We start from the raw sequence: 16,996 nt of genomic DNA, 5'->3' as shown, positions 1-16,996 counted from the left end.
CTTCCCATGCCTCCTTTTGGCGTGCACTGCACGTGCGCGTGTGCACCTGAGAGTGCGTAGCCACCGGTAGTAAACCAATTTAGATTTCACCACTGGCTTAAGTTCTCTACAAGAATCTGAGCTACTAACAATCAAAGCAAATTGGCGGTAGATAATAGTCAGTGGGATTCAAGGTCAGCTGGACTTAGGACTCTTGTGTGCATGAAGGGATTCAAGATGGATGACTCCTTTTGCCTCCCCCCCCCATCTTTAATCTGGTCATCTCCTACACGTGTTTTTCCAAGAGGTCACTTTAATAGGTTCGGATAAAGAAACATCCAGAGAAAAGAAACTTCTCTCATTCACTGCCCTTTATTGGCAACTAGCAACGGCGGACACTAAAGAACTTCTCCAGATGTTGCTGGACTACGACTCCCAGCATCCCTTGCTGTTGGGTTCTTCTACTGCTGGAAGTTGCAGCTTAGCAACCAGTTGGAAGGTTGTGTAGGTGCCGTACCTGAATTTAGAGAGGGTGAGGAGAGCAAAGGGCTCCAGCGAAAGGTGTCAAAAGTTATGACAATGCTGTCGTTGCAGGTCTATCTGCCCGCCATGTCCCACAACCAGTACGGCTTGGAGGAGATCAGCACGCACGTGGAATCTGAGAAAGCCGAGGGGGAAGATCCACAGCTTGCCCAAAAAGGGCTGAAGAAGCCACTGGTGTTTGATAGTTACCACAATCTCAGGAATGAGTTCTTGATGAACATGCAGAAATTCCTGAGCCACATTCAGAGGACCATCCAGCAGATCGAAGGTGAATTGTGGCTTGGGAAACCGCCTACAATTGCCCTCTTCGACCTCAGCTTCTCCAAAAAAAAAAAGAGAGAGAGAGAGAGAAGTGGTGCTACAACTCTCTGGGTGCTGTGGGCCCAACCCAGATGGACACCATCAGCCTGAGTGAGGTGTTCCCTACGCACCAGACACCCTCACGGGATGCTCAACAGCATTTCCTTCTTCCTCTTTTTAACCCAACAGGGGAAATTAAGTTAGACATGCCGACGTTAAGCATAGAAGGGGACGCGAATGAACTGGCGAGCGACCAGGAAGTGGTTGAAACGTTGGAAAACCTTGCAAATGGTTGGCTCGTGTTGATCTCTTCTGCAAACGAAGAACTCCAGAGAAAAGTCCCTCAGGTAACAGGGTTCAAGCTGGCCTCCTATTTCGGCCGCCCCGTCTTCCCTAAATGTTGGCATTTTCCAGCAATCTCTTCATCAACGAGTCCCAAATCTATTTTTTTTAAAGAATAGAATAGAATAGAATTCTTTATTGGCCAAGTGTGATTGGACATACGAGGAATTTGTCTTTGGTGCATAGGCTCTCAGTGTACATAAAAGAAAAGATACGTTCATCAAGAATCATAAGGTACAATACTTAATGATAGTCATAGAATAGAATAGAATAGAAAAGAATAGAAAAGAATAGAATTCTTTATTGGCCAAGTGTGATTGGACGCACAAGAAATTTCTCTTGGTGCATAGGCTCTCAGTGTACATAAGGAGAATAAAATACATTCATCGAGAGTAAAAAGATACAACACTTAGTGATAGTCAAGGTTACTAATAAGCTAATCAAATCGTACTAGGAAACAAATAAAAACAATATAAATTGAAAGATACAAGCAACATGGTTATAGTCGTAAGTGGGAAGAGATTGATACTAGTAAGGAAGAGAAGAAGAATAGTAATAACAGTCTTTAGTAAATTATTTGACAGTGTTGAGGGAATTGTTTGTTTAGCAGAGTGATGGCATTTGGGGAAAAAACTGTTCTTGTATCTAGTTGTTCTGGTGTGCAGTGCTCTATAGCGTCGTTGTGAGGGTAGGAGTTGAAACACTTTATGTCCCAAATTTTGAATCCCACCACTGAATCCAGGCTACATTCCACCACAATCAACATCAGTAAAACTGACGCATCCTCAAGGCGTCCTCCATTATTTTGCCATATTTCATTCCCTGAGTCCTCAGAAAGGGAAAAAACAGCCCAGCTCCTCTAACGGCGAAGGTTCGGAGACTCCTTCGGGACATCCGCTCTTCCTTTCTTCCTCCCGCCTGCAGGGGAACGGCCCGCTGGCGGAGATCGATCTGTGGCGGGAGAGGAATGCCACTTTGAGTGCCCTGACGGAGCAGGTGAAGCTGCCCACCGTCAAGAAGGTCCTGCAGATACTCGAAATCGCCAACACAGGGATCGTGGACAACTTGCAGGTGGTCGTCGCCGAACTCTCCAAGCATCACGTGGAAGCGGTGGACAACGTGAGGTTCCTCTCCACCCTGGAGCGACATCTGAAGGTATCTCTTGGTCAATCGGTGAGGCTGGACGTACAAGGCGCCCTAAACCCTAAAAGGTTCTCCTTGGTCAGTGAACTCATCACCCGCGGTGGGTTCCACACAAAAGCGAGCCACGGGTTTTTTTTTAACAATTATCCCCCCCACCGCCTTCCCCTCCCCCCTCCCCTCGACCCTTCAACACACACCCCCCCGAGACTTCCCAGAGCAAAATACAGGGTATTACATCCAACAATCATAAGCTAAAATACAACAATAAACCATCACCCATAACTTCTCCTTTCCCCTTTGCAGCCTTAACTCCCCTTTCCCATTTAAACAAATACACTAATACGGTACAATTCCTACAATCACTCATAAGCTATTTGATACTTTTTAGTCTGATATTTGTTTTGAATATAATCAATCCAACTTCTCCATTCCAATATATATCTTTCTTGTGAATAGTCTTTCAAATACGCTGAAATTTTTGCCATTTCTTCTAAGTTCGATACTTTAAGTGTCCATTCTTCAATTGTAGGCAAATCTTCTTCCTTCCAATATTGCGCAACCAATAATCTCCCTGCTGATATTAAATTTAAAATCAGTTTAGTCTCTATTGCTGTATAGGTTTTTCTTTTGAAGACGTTCCTTCTTCTCATCCAAGAAGCTTCTTAGGTTCTCAGTTCAGTTCTTCTTCGGAGTTGAAGAAGCTTCTTGGATGAGAAGCGAAATGTCTTCAAAAGAAAAGAAAAAAACAGAGAGTCCAGTGGCGTCTTGGAAAAACAAAAACACCTTTGGGAAAACCGTGACCTGGATGACGGAGAATCTCCACCGACATTTAGCCACGGTTGGTCTACCAGCAAGCATCTGGGCGGCTTCTACAAATTACTCAGCTTATACTTTCAAAAAATGAGATCGCGTGTGTTTGTATGCACTACAGAGGTTCGGGTGTTCTCATACGAGACCTCGGGGAGGAGATGACCCACAGCTCAAGAGGATTGTCCCTTAAAATAAAATTTAAAAATCCTGTTTGGATTTTGATGCCATGGGATTATCCCCTAAAGCTGTGATGGTGAACCTACGGCACATCTCTGTGCCCTCTCTGCGGCACGCGAGCCGTAGCCCAAGCTCAGCTCCACTGCGATGTGCGCACGCCTCCCGCCGGCCAGCTGGTCTTTGGGTCTCTGCCACAGATGCGTGGGGGAAGCGAGCCGCATGTGGGGGACACGGGGGGGGTACAGGTTGCTGCACCCCGTTCTGGGCCTGGAAAGCCGCCTGCACCAACCTGAAAGTCAAAACAGGGATCAGGGGGCCTGGGCGCAGGCACGGGAGATGCACACACATGCGTGGGGACACATGTGCGTGCAAGGGGGCAGGGTGCATGTACGGGGGGGCACTCGCATTGCATTTTGGGGGTTTGGGCACGGACACGTGCATTCGCGGGTGTGCGCATGCTTCGCGCACCAGAAAGGTTAACCATCACTGCCCTAAAGCGTGTTATCTGAAAAACCTGGCAAGCCGTAAACATTTGGGGGTTCTGGGTGACACCCCCACCCCGGACCCCATACCCTTCTTTTCCTTTCCCCCTTGGGCTGCCCTGGGTGCAACATGAATCGTAATATGGGCTTTCTCCCCCGACTCCGGGCAGAATTTAACCCACGGCACCGGATTCAACGTGGTGTTGGATACCATCCCTTCTCTGATGAACGCTTTGCGGATGGTCTGGATTATCTCGCGGCATTACAACAAGGACGAGCGGATGGTCCCTCTCATGGAACGGATCGCCTGGGAGATCTCGGCGAGGGTCTGCAAAGTCGTGGATCTGCGGACGTTGTTCAAGTAAGGGGCAGATCCTTCTCCTTCTCGGCTTTGGATAAGACCAGTGGTGGGATTCAGCCAGTTCGCACCACTTCGGGAGAACCGGTTGTTAACTTTCTGAGCAGTTTGGCAAACCGGTTGTTGGAAGAAATCATGAGGGCAGAGAACCGGTTGTTAAATTACTTGAATCCCACCACTGGATAAGACCCTCGATTGCCCAGAACCTGCGTGGAGGCAGTACAGGCAGGCCTTGACTTAAGCCAACAAGAGTTTTAATCGCTCAGCAAAACAATTGTTAATTGAGTCATTCTCCCATTTTATGGCCATGGTTGTGAAGTAAATCATTGCAGTTCTTTAAGTGAATCACGTGGTTACTAAGTCAATCTGGCTTCTCTTAATGTGTTGTGGTCCGCCAGCAGCCTGCGGAGTTGGCAACGGAGTCGGGCAGCAATGAGGCTGAGGTGGGGCCAGGGCCATCGGGGAGTGAGGTGCAGACTCCAGAGCCTCCAGAGGCTGACAGTAGTGAGGCAGAGGAATAGGAGGAGCCTGTTCCTAATGCACACATGAGAAGAGCTGCCAGAAGGCAAGAGCAGCTCAAGCAGAGAGGACAACTCGGGAGTAGGGCCAAGAGATGATTGGCCCCTCCCATAAAGCTTAAAAGACCAGCAACGGTGTTTGGGCTCTTTGTCGGAAAACAACGTTGATAGCTTCATCTTATTACATTTGTTTTGTATCGGCGTCTTCTGAACATTTGCCAAGAAAGGCCTTTGGCAGTTTGCCTAATTGGACCAAGGTTTGCGGTAGGACTGAGGAATTTTGTGTTGGGAGGAAGTTGCTTTAATTTAGTCGGACTACGCTGAGAAGGAATTAATTTCGAATAAAGTGTGTTTGTTTCTACACTGACTGAGTTTCCTACTATCTACTTGAGCCTGGGTCACAACATAATGTCTCTCCCCGACATTACGTGTTTTTAATCTAGGATGAAACATTTTAGCTCCATGAAATTAAAACCAACCAGGATATTAGATTCTCTTCTCTTTTTTCTGCACCAAATACGTTGTGGGTTTTTCCCCCCCGCCCTCTTCCCCTCTCTGATCTTTTACGGACTCCAGAGAAGACAGGCAGCTGGCAAAAATCAAGATGGTAGAAGCTAAGCGAACTCTTGAAATCTGGAAGGAATCGTATTTCGACATCCGGGCCAAAATCGAAGCGTCGGGAAGAGACGCTAGGTGGGAATTCGATCGGAAGCGGCTGTTTGAAAAGACGGACTACATGGCTTTCATCTGTCAGGACCTCTACAACGTGTTGCAGGTACCAACAGGCACAAAGATGCAAAAAAAAAATAATTGCATAAGGCAAATAAATTTCCCCAAAGGGATCCCTGAAATTCACACACAAACTCACACCGCTTCCATGTCGCCCAGGGATGGGGGAACCACGGTCCTTTTATGACTTGTGGATTTCAACTCCCAGAATTCCTGAGCCAAAGGCCCAAGGTTCCCCCACCCCTAATCTAACCCAACAGGTCATGGAGGAATTTTACAACATCTTTGGGCCTGAACTGAAAGCTGTGACGGGAGACCCAAAGCGCATCGACGAGGTCTTGTACCGAGTAGACGGCCTGGTCAGCCCGATGGAAGTTCTGACCTTTGACCCGTTCAACCTCCGATTTGTAAACCAGTGGAAGGCGGTGATGGACGAGTTCAAGCTGGAAGTTGTAGTAAGTAGCAGAAGTGTTGCTTTGACCTTCCTCCTCCTCCTCTTATTCTTATTTCTTCTTCTTCTCTTCTTCCTCCTCCTTCCTCTCCTCCTTCTCTTGTTCTTATTCTTATTTCTTCTTCTCGTCTTCCTCCTCCTCTTATTCTTATTTCTTCTCCTTTCTCTCCTCCTTCTCCTCCTCCTCCTTCCTCCTCCTCCTCTTGTTCTTATTCTTATTCTTATTTCTTCTCCTTCCTCTCCTCCTCCTTCTCCTTTTGTTCTTGTTCTTATTTCTTTTCCTCCTCTTATTCTTCTTATTCTTCTTATTTCTTCTTCTCCTTCTCCTACTTCCTCCCTCTCCTCCTTCCTCCTCCTCTTATTCTTGTTCTTATTTTTATTTATTGTTCTCCTTCTCCTCCCCTTCCTCCTCTTCTTCTTCTTTTTTCTTCTTCTCTTTTGTCTCTTTCTCCTCCTCTTATTCTTATTACTTCTCCTTCTCCTACTTCCTCCTTTTCCTTCCTCCTTCTCTTCTTCTTCTTCTCTTCTTCTTCTTCTTATTTCTTCTCCTTCTCCTACTTCCTCCCTCTCCTTCCTCCTCCTCTTATTCTTGTTCTTATTATTATTTATTGTTCTCCTTCTCCTCCCCTTCCTCCTCTTATTCTTCTTATTTCTTCTTCTCTTTGGTCTCTTCCTCCTCCTCTTATTCTTATTACTTCTTCTCCTTCTCCTACTTCCTCCTTTTCCTTCCTCCTTCTCTTCTTCTTCTTATTTCTTCTGCTCCTTCCTCTCCTTCTCTTGTTCTTATTCTTATTATTTCTTCTTTTCCTTCTCCTCCTCCTCCTTCCTCTTCTTGCTCTTATTCTTATCTCTTCTTCTCCTTCTTCTTCTCCTCCTCCTCCTGCTGGTTCTTCCCTCTTCATCTGCCTTACTTCTGTTCCTGTTAAATCGCCCTTCCTTGGCTTCCAGGACATTGAGAAAGAAGCCAAGAACTTCATTGACGAGTCCTTCAAGACCCTTCGCTCCGCAGAAGCCGCCTTCGACATGCTCTTGAACTTCAAGCACATCCGTTCCCGGGAGGCCATCAACAAACAGATGATGATGAAATTCAACGATATCCTGGCGCAGTATTGCAAGGAGGTGATTCCGGGGGGGGAGGGGTCACACGTGAACGAACTCTGCGAAGCCCCCCTTCTCCCCGAGCTATCATCGGGGTTGTGGCCGCTGAGTCGGCCCGGCGCCGTCCGAGTCGAACGATACGTCCTGACGGCGTAGCTTCTTTCCCATTTGCTCTTCCCCCAAACAGCTTGAGATCATGAACGGCATTTTCGTCAACAACCTAACCAACCCACCTTTGTGCAAGAATCACCCTCCGATGGCCGGCGCCATTTACTGGGCGCGATCTCTCTTCTACCGGATCAAGCACACCATCATTCGGTTCCAGGAAGTGGAAGAACTGCTGGCGAGCGAACGCGGGAAAGAGGTGAGACGGAATCCTGTTGCTACCCGGCTTACGTCCTCGACTTACGACCCCGGTTTGGGGACCAGACTTTCCGTGGCTAAACAAGGCCGTTGCTAGGTGAGGGTACCTGATCGTAGGACCTTCCCTCCCCCTGTGGTCGGTAAGCAAATCACTGCCGTTGTTAAGAGAACCGTGCGGTCATTAAGCAAATCCGGCTTCCCCCATGGATTTTGCTTGTTGGAAGCCGGCTGGGAAGCTCTCAAAACATGATCACGTGACCCCAAGACAGTGCAACCGTCGTAAATAAATGGCAGTTTCCAAGTACCCCCCCCCCAATTTTGATCCTGTGGCCATGGGGATGTTGCTGCAGTCGTAAGTGCGAGGACCAGTAATAAGCCTCCCTTTGCAGTGCCACTGCCACTTGGAATGGTCACTAAATGAATGGCTTTAAGTTGAGGACTATCTGCAGGTTATAAATGATAAGTATTTGTAACACCTAGTTTTGCTCTTTAGATGGATTACTAATGTAACATAAATAAATAACGTAAAGGGCGCAGAGGCTCAGTGGCTAAGACACTGAGCTTGTCGATCGAAAGGTCGGCAGTTCAGCGGTTCGAATCCCTAGCACCGCCTAACGGGGTGAGCTCCCCTGACTTGTCCCAGCTTCTGCCAACCTAGCAGTTCAAAAGCAGGTAAAAAATGCAAGTAGAAAAAATAGGGGCCACAATTGGTGGGAAGGGAACAGAGTTCCATGTGCCTTTGGCGTTGAATCATGCCGGCCATGTGACCACAGAGACGTCTTCGGACAGCGCTGGCTCTTCAGCTTTAAACGGAGATGAGCACCGTCTCCTAGAGTCGGGAACGACTAGGACATATGTGGGAAGGGAATCTTTAGCTTTTTGGATGGATAACTCCTAAGTTTTGGTCTTGGCCTTGACGGTAGAGCAATTTTTTTAAAAAAAAATCTGTTTCTTTGGGATCAAAGAGCAGGCTATATAGATTTTGAGGCTGGACACCTGCGACCGCTCCACCCCCATTTTGGGAGTGCCTCGAATGGCCTTTCACACGCCCAAATATCAGTGGGGAAAGAGGCAAAAAAACTTTTGAGGAAGGTCCCTCTAGTTCAGGGGTGTCAAACTCAAGGCAAACTAAAAACAAAACAAAAGGAGAATTTTTTCCCCCCCATTTTGTATTGGAGCATGCAAGAAGGGACAGGAAAGAAGAAAGGGAAAGAGGAAAGACAAAGAAAAAGAAGGAAAGATGGGAAGAGAGGAAGGAAGGGGAAAAAAGGAAAGAGGAAAAGAAAGAAGAAAGGAGAATGAAGAGGGAAGGAAAAAGAAAGAAGGAAGGAAGGAAGGAAGGTTATAATAAGTGAGGGAAGGTCTCAGGGAAGTCCTGCCTTAGCACCCTCCCCCGACACAAGTGATTTCGAGCTGGCCACACCCACATCCCACTCACCCACCGGCCCTCGGAGCTCAAACACAACTCTGATGCGGCCCTCAATGAAATCGAGTTTGACACCCCTGCTCTAGTTTCTTTGTGTCTGTTTCAGGTGAAGCAAAAATACCTCGAGGTGGCCAAGAGAATGAAAGAATACGAAGATCTAAAGTACGACCAGTGGAGAAACACCACTGAAGAAAGACTTCCGGTTCTCTTGAAGAAGACCCTCCTTGCTAGAGTTCATCAAACTGGAACGGTCATTCAGTCAAGCCCAGAAGCTCCTGAACCGGTCAGTAGAATTCTTCCTGGACATCGACTCTCTTTGTGTTGTGGCTTCAGCCCCCCCCCTTCCCCGGGCCTGGCCCCCTGCCACAGAGTGACTCAGAGAGTGTGGGGGAAGGACCGTCAGGGCTCCCTTCTACAGGGCCGGCTTCCCTGGCTCAGCTCCAGGAGCCAGAGGCAGGCCAGGTGGAAGAAATAATGAGGCCTCTGTCTCCTGTATCTCCCCCCACCCAGGCAATGCTCCCAGACGCAGCTGAGGACAATCAGTCCTGGTTGGACCCTAGGTTTCGTAGACAGGAGAGGCGGGAACAACAGAAGCAGGGGTGGGGCAGGCCTAGGAAGTGCTGAGTCACGGAGCCACACCCCACAGGGTATAAAAGCAGCAGGGGCTGCTATACTACTCTGTGGCGTACAAATCAACTGCTTAGAGAGAACTTGAACTGAAGTACTGTTTGTTCCTGGTTTCCCGGTTGACTCGCCGGCATCAAGAAAAAATAACAGAGAAACTTGGCAGAAGCTCGCTTGTTTGCTGCCAGAGCTGATAGCTGCCGTGGACAGAATTGCCGGCTAATTAAGTCATCGCTCATACCTCCCGGACTGAGGTGGGGGGTGGGGGACAGAACACTTTGTGTCCAGAGGAAGAGAATGATATCCCTTACATCAATATCACTTAGACCTAAATTTTTTTGCTTTTGGATGAAAGTGCATACGTGGTTAGAAAAAGTTGTATTTATTTATCTATTTATTTGTCAATCATAAATAAGATAACAAGTAAAAGTATAAACATGAATTGGATGAAAAGTAAAAAAAAAAAGAATATCAGGGCAGGGACGGTAGGTACGCTGCTGCGCTTATGCAGGCCTCTTACAGAGCTATAAGAATGGGGTGAGGTCAACAGTGGACAGTTTAAGCTTAAAGCAGCGGTTCTCAACCTGTGGGTTGTGACCCCGTTGGGGGTCGAATGACGATTTGCCATGGGTCGCCTAAGACCATCGGAAATATGGGAAGTATACTTGCGAGTTGAAGAATCGCGAATTCGGCTTCAGGCGCGATGAATTAAAAAAAGAGAGAAATCTTTGCTCTGATGTCTCCCTCTCAAGCCAGCTGCAATCACTCCCAATCGCTACCCTAATCTGGCTTCAGGTGCCATAAACTTAATAGGGGAGGAGTCTCCGCTTTAATGCCTCCGTCCTCAAGGCAATCACAAGCAGTTCAGATCGCTAACCAATACGGCTTCAGGCGCGATAAATTCAAAATGAAAATAATTTTACGGTTGGGGTCGCCACATCGTGGGGAATTGTATTAAAGGGCTCATCACATTGTGGGGTATTGTATTAAAGGGGTCGCAGCACTATAAAGGTTGAGAACCACTGGCTTAAAGTTTTGGGGGTTTGGGGAAGAAACTACAGAGTCAGGCAGTACATTCCAGGCATTGACCACTCCGTTGCTGGTCGATCTTCTCCCTCGCAGAGTGTCCGTTCGGATGAGGTGGAAAGCACCAGCGAGAAGTCGACGCGTTTCGTGGTCAACTTTTCACCCATCCTTCGGGAGATCATCAACGAAACCAAGTACATGGAGCACCTGGGCTTCCCCGTGCCTGAAATCGCGAGGAATGTGGCTTTGCAGGAAGACAAATTTCTGCGGTAAGGATTGGAGGGCTCCAGGTGGGGAGGGCGAAAGGGGACATTTGGACTCATTACAGGGCAGGTCTGCCATTCTCTTAAAACCATTTAATCAACCAAGATGATGAGGGGACTGGAGGCTGAAACATAGGAAGAACGGCTGCAGGAACTGGGTATGTCTAGTTTAATGAAAAGAAGGACTAGGGGAGACATGATAGCAGTCTTCCAATATCTCAGGGGTTGCCCCAAAGAAGAGGGAGTCAAGCTATTCTCCAAAGCACCTGAGGGCAGGACAAGAAGCAATGGGTGGAAACTCATCAAGGAGAGAAGCAACCTGGAACTAAAGGAGAAATTTCCTGACAGTTAGAACAATTAACCAGTGGAACGACTTGCCTGCAGAAGTTGTGAATGCTCCAACACTGGAAGTTTTTAAAAAGAGATCGGATAACCATTTCTCTGAAGTGGTGTAGGGTTTCCTGCCTAAGCAGGGGGTTGGGCTAGAAGACCTCCAAGGTCCCTTCCAACTCTGATATTCTATTCTATTCTATTCTATTCTAAGGAGTGCAGATGTCGAAAGACACAACTAGACCTGTTAAGCTTCTCTGAGCATCAGTACACCTTTTTGTTTAGGAAAATGATTGGAAATCATGATCCTGTCACTTAGCACAAGCTCTGGGGGCCAGCAAAAAGGGCCACCGATAGTCCTCAACTTATAACCATTCATTTAATGACCATTCAGACACTGGAAAAAAAAGTGACTTGACGACCATTTTTCACGCTTAACGACCATTGCGGTATCCCCATGGTCACGTGATCAAAATTCAGACACTTGGCAAGTGACAAGTACTTATGACGGTTGCAGTGACCCGGGGGGAGAGGGGGCATCACGTGATCCCACTTTGCGACCTTCCGACAAACAAAATCAAGGGGGAAGCTAGATATACCTTACCTTACAATCAGGTTACTAACTGTCGTGTCCCACTCCTCCTCTGACGGCCGGGTCGGGGAAGCCTGTATCCACGAAGCCTCTGCAGCTTTGCCAAATTCCTGTCAGAGTTCTCAGGGCAGGCAGGAATTCAAGGTGTGACTTCAGCAACCAGATGAGACTTTGCCTGACTCAAGGAATGCCAAAAAGCAGATCCTTTATATAGGCCATGGGATGTGGCTCCATGACTCAGCACTTATCCAGGCCTGCCCCTCCCTTCCTTTTGCTGACATCGCCTCTCCATTCTCCGGAAGCAGGGATCCGTCCACTGTGACTTTCCGTCCTCCTGATCTGCTGCCGGCAATTCTAGCACGTGGCTGGCTTCGTGCTCACACGCTGTAGGAGGGAGGTTTGTTTGCTCAGTCTGTCCGGGCATGGTGCCAGGGCTGGGGGCTGGAGGCATGCCAGGCCATTCTTCTTCACTATCAGTCTCTGGCTCAGATAGCAGGAGATGGGAGGGGCCCGGCTGAGGAGAGGAGGGCGGGTGAGGCACAACACTAACATTAACAGCTGCAGCAGTTCACTTAACAACTGCGGCAAGGAAGGTCGCAAAATGGGCCAAAGTTCACTTCTCAACCGTCTCGTTTAGCAGAGGAAATTTTCTGGGGGGCCCTTGTGGTCGTAAATTGAGGACTACCTGTGGCATTCTAGAAGTTTTCTTGTAGCTAAAAAAAAAAGTATCTCGGGGATCGCCCAACTTGGAAGTCTAAATTCTTCGATGTTTTTCTTGGTGTCTCAGGTATACGGATAACATCAAGCAGATGCTGGACCACTACCACAAATTGGTAGCGACCTTGAACGAGGCTGAGATGCAGCTTCTGGATGAGCACATGCAAGACCTTTGGCGGGTTTTCCGATCCGGTTACAAGAGGCTCAACTGGAACTCTTTAGGTAATCGACTACTTGGACACTGAGCGAGTCCAGGGAAGGCGAGGATCTTCCGTTCAAATATAGCAAAAATTTGACCTTCTGCTCTTGAATTTGGCAGAATTCTCAGTTACTCTTGTGAGTGAGTGGTCCGTGTTTTCACTCACGCGAATGTCCCGCGAACTTTCTAGCGGCAAATCTCTTCCTCCTTGTTCAGCCACGCTGGTATCATGTAGCAATAGCACTTAGACTTATAGACCGCTTCTCAGTGCTTTCCAGCCCTCTCTGAGCAGTTTATTGAGTCAGCACATTGCCCCCAACAATCTGCGTCCTCGGAACGGTGGAAGGCTGAGTCAGTATGGTATTGTTTTGTTCCCCGTTGTACCGTTTTTACTTGGTCCTTTGTTGTTTCATTTTTCAGAGCTTTCCAAGAGTCTTGAATTATTTTTCCTTTCCTTTTCCATATCCATCTGTGGAATCCTACTTAGTCTCTTTTCTTAGCTTGTTCAAGTTAGCTCTCTTAAAGTCTGTTGTGGCCCGCCAGCGGATCTGGCAGCAGAATCGGACAGTGAGGAGGTTGGGGAGGAACATGGGCCAGTCCTGGAGTCTGGGGAAGGCTCTGATGAGGGCTCTGCATCGGAGGCAGAGAGGGGGCCAGGGCCGTCTGACAGGTATCAGCTGCCTTCGGAGTGAGACATCAGTGAGGCAGATGAACAGCTGGAGCCTGTTCCCAGTGTGCGCATACGCAGAGTTGCCAGACGAAGGGAACAGCTAAGGAACAAGGGGCGACTTGGGAGTAAAGCCACAGATTTATTCCCAGAGGGAATAAAAGAGGAGCAAAAAGGGAGGGGAGTTTGCAGGAGACAATTAGTTCATTCCTGCATTCTTGCCAAGTATTGCAGGGTCTGAAAGATATCGGCCTGGCCAATATCTCTCCAAGCCTGATGGAGGTCGGTAATTGTGAACCATCTTGAAAGATTGTGGGAGAGGAAAGACTTTGCTGGAGAGGAATTCACTGCCAATTAAATAAAAGGGGTTTATCGGGACGAGGACTCGGCTTCGTGCTGCTGGGGAAGCCTAGGTCAGAACAAAGTCTAAAACACTAGTCTGCTTGAGCAGGGATTGGACTGGAAGACCCTCCAAGATCCCTACTGACTCGCCTATTATTGTTACTTTGTCACACTCACGCAGATACACACACCAGCCCGCGCACATCTGTGTAGGGTATTGAACCTGATCAAATCACTTTATTCCCCAGGGATCGGTGACTATATTATACGGTGCACCCAGGGCATTGGGAAGTTCGAATCCCTCGTGCATCAGATTCACAAGAATGCCGAAGACATCAATAATAAACTTTTATTGATCGAATCGGCCAACCTGTTCAAAAGCCCACCTTTAAAAGGAGACGGTAATCTCCCAGGTACGTGACCAATTCTTGGTTCGTTTCGCTCATTTGCAAGCCCGATGGAGCAATATTTCCTGTGAGGTGAGATGGGCTGGTCGCTCAGTTGATGGGGGAAACTGAACAGCATAAATATGAGCCGTTTTACAAAATGGTACCCTTATGAAATATGTGGCCTCCAGTTGAGTTGAACCATGGAGACGAACGAACAGGTAGCAATAGCAATAACCCTTAGACTTAGCCCTCGTTAGCCGTTCATACCTCGACTTCCCTTTGGTCTCCTCACCTGGACAGGTGTGAAGGATTACTTCGAGTTTATCAAGCGCGAACGAGCCAGGGACATGGAGCACTTGGTTCGCAAGTACACCTCAGTGGGGCCCCTGCTGACCAAAATGGAAGGCCTGGTGGTGAACACCAACACGGGGAAAGCCACGCGGCTCGTGCCGTACTACGCCTACTGGGAAAAAAAGATCTATCAAAGCCTGACCAACTTGGTTCTGAAGTAAGTCTGCAGGATCCAATCTTGGGTGGGTCACCAGAGACTTTGAGCTTTCGGACTCATGATATGATGCATGTGGCTTTTTAGATATTGCTTGGGGTGTGTTGACGGCTGACTTTTAAGTTGTTGGCTGTCCTTTGCTTGTGCTGCCCTAACCCTCACCTTCTAAGTGCCGTATTTTTCGGAGTCTAAGACGCACCGGAGTGTAAGACGCACCTTAGTTTTTGGGGAGGAATGTAGGGAAAAAAAATTCTACCTACCAGGTATTCATCTGGCTAGCGTCCTTAGTCTAGTCAGCTTCAGCACATTAGTTTGCTGGTTTTGAGCGTGGCGCTCAAAACTAGTTTTTATTCCCTGGTTGGGGATAAAAAACAGCTTCTAAAGCACAGCTGATCGTCGGAGAGAGAAGCAATGAGAAAAGCAGGCGAAACACGGAAGATCGCTTCACTCGCTAGCTGCCTCGTTAGGGCTGAAAAAAAGGTTCGAAAAGGCTACATTCGGAGTATAAGATGCACCCAAATTTTCAGCCTCTTTTGGGGGGGGGGCAGTGCATCTTATACTCTGAAAAATACGGTACTTGACAGGCGGGGTGGTGGTGGTAAAGTAAATCTATCCATCCCTCTCGTTTGTCTTCAGTCTCTGGTGGTTTTGTTCCCTCTGACTGTTTCCCTGTCTTTGAAGGAATTTGCAATCCTTCAACGCCACCGTGGTAGGGGACATCCCGCTCTTCCAAGCGGAGACCATTTTGTCCGCCCCAGAGATCATCCTCCAGCCGAACATGGGGGAAATTGAGAAGATGAGCGTCCATTGCATTCGGGACTGCGTGGAAACCACCAAGGTGAGACACACACACCCCTCGGTGGGCATCAGACCCTACTAGGCCTGTAGGCGCCTCCCCTGTTAGAGGCTGGTTCTGACAGAGAGAGAAATTCGAAGGATAGCAAATTTTGAACGATGGCAAAACCAAGGAAGCCGTGGAAACTGATCCTCCTGCTGAAAACAGGGAGCTGAGCATTATTAGAATTCATTCCTTGTGGCTTTCTAACTTTTCTTCAGTGAATAACATACGCAGAGGTCTTGGATTCTTGTCGGCATCCAGCCCTGTCTGCCAATTGAAGCCTGAAAGGCTGTTTCAAGACTGGGTCCAATTTATAGACCGACTTGGCCTCCTCTATTCAGCTGGACTTTCAGTTTCTACCTGTCCCGTGTTTTTTTCCCCCAACTGGCTAGGTTTTGCTATCTATTGGTTACGTGAGAATGAAAGCTCTTCCCCTTCCTGCAAAGCTTAGCCCAAGAATCTTCCTTTGTCTCCGTGCAGCTTTTCCTTCGCTGGTTGCACGGCAGTTGCATTGAGTGCCCACCCCAGCAAACGGGAGACGACGAACCGGTCATCTTTAGCTTCTTCAGCGACATCTCCCAGAACCCGGCGGTCATTGAACAGGCCATCCTGATCACGCAAAACATGCACAAGCTCCTGGCTTCTCTCACCAAGTACCTGAACCGTTGGAAGCGGTACCGGCCCCTGTGGAAACTGGACAAGGCCATCGTCATGGAGAAGTTTGCGGCCAAGAAGCCGCCTTGTGTGGTTTTCGATGAGAAGCTGCAGTTCTACATGAAGGTGGCCCAGGAAGTCATGCAACAGCCCATGGTCAAAGATGAGCAATGCATCCGCCTGTTGCTGGCCCCGTTGGCCTTCACGGTCCAGGAGAACGCCAGAGGCTGGATCACTTCCCTTGGGAAGCTACTCAACGAGTCAGCCAAAGAGGTGCTGTACAGTCTCCAAGAAAACATTGAGGTAGGTTTCTCCAGCTCACCTTGGTCCTACCATGCCTGGAGAGGACAGAGGAACGGATGGAGAAAAAAATCAAATGTATCTTCCTTTTGAGTCCAAGATCTGGATTCAGCAGGATTCAGTAACTTCTCTTTATATATAATATAACACATGAAGTAAATATACAATGCCAAATGCAGGTTTTCTAATGTGGTAGTAAATACAAGCAGAACACAAGCAGTGGAGAGGAGTTTCATTTTCAATTTTGAGCAGCAGACTAATTTAGAGCTCGGCACAGACTCACGGCTAAGCCACGCCCAGGCTCCTTGCTGTCTCCTTCCTTGTTGCTCACCCAGCAAATACTGTTTCAGTTTCCAAACAGCCCTCAACTCTCTCACACACTGACAGGACGCTAGCCAGATGAATACAGATGAGTCCGGACAGTAAGTTTTAGCCAAATGGTACTTTGCAATGTTTGACTGAATTAATGAGTGAATGAATATGCTTTCTAGAGATTGTCGCACAATCTGAAGACGACCCCCAGTACCTTGGAAGATCTCAAATTTGTCCTGGGCACCATAGCCGAGATCAAACAGATATCTCTAGAAGTGGAACTCAAGTATTTGGATATTCAAGAGAGATACCGGACCTTGGCCATGTACAACATTGTTGTAAGTTTTATTTGATGGTGTCAAAGATGCCAAGATACCTACCAGACTAGGGTCCAGCATGGATGGAGGGGAAAATTGGGGAGATTGGGCGACCTGTAAGAACTGTCTAGGGAAGCTTTTAAGGGAAGCTCTCCAGAGAGGCCTCAGCCATGTTCCCACACATTTTCCCTAAATAACTTAA

General features: G+C 48.0%; 1 protein-coding gene across 1 annotated transcript in view; it reads left to right on the top strand.

Annotated features, from left to right (window-relative positions):
- The window catches only part of DNAH10 (dynein axonemal heavy chain 10), a 97,140-nt gene that overhangs the window by 5,400 nt on the left and 74,744 nt on the right, over window positions 1-16,996 (top strand). The window contains exons 6-21 of the mRNA XM_058158616.1: window positions 574-790; window positions 1,012-1,169; window positions 2,089-2,319; window positions 3,947-4,137; window positions 5,229-5,427; window positions 5,642-5,836; window positions 6,781-6,951; window positions 7,118-7,294; window positions 8,826-9,002; window positions 10,466-10,638; window positions 12,342-12,493; window positions 13,728-13,892; window positions 14,169-14,376; window positions 15,055-15,211; window positions 15,692-16,168; window positions 16,657-16,815. Coding sequence (XP_058014599.1) covers window positions 574-790; window positions 1,012-1,169; window positions 2,089-2,319; window positions 3,947-4,137; window positions 5,229-5,427; window positions 5,642-5,836; window positions 6,781-6,951; window positions 7,118-7,294; window positions 8,826-9,002; window positions 10,466-10,638; window positions 12,342-12,493; window positions 13,728-13,892; window positions 14,169-14,376; window positions 15,055-15,211; window positions 15,692-16,168; window positions 16,657-16,815 — 3,207 coding nt within the window. The remainder of the gene's footprint in view (window positions 1-573; window positions 791-1,011; window positions 1,170-2,088; window positions 2,320-3,946; window positions 4,138-5,228; window positions 5,428-5,641; window positions 5,837-6,780; window positions 6,952-7,117; window positions 7,295-8,825; window positions 9,003-10,465; window positions 10,639-12,341; window positions 12,494-13,727; window positions 13,893-14,168; window positions 14,377-15,054; window positions 15,212-15,691; window positions 16,169-16,656; window positions 16,816-16,996) is intronic.

Source organism: Ahaetulla prasina, chromosome 15 (genome assembly GCF_028640845.1).
Source record: "Ahaetulla prasina isolate Xishuangbanna chromosome 15, ASM2864084v1, whole genome shotgun sequence".
NCBI classification, from domain to species: Eukaryota; Metazoa; Chordata; class Lepidosauria; order Squamata; family Colubridae; genus Ahaetulla; species Ahaetulla prasina.
The sequence above is the reverse complement of the archived record's forward strand: the minus strand, read 5'-3'. Positions and strand labels throughout refer to the sequence as shown.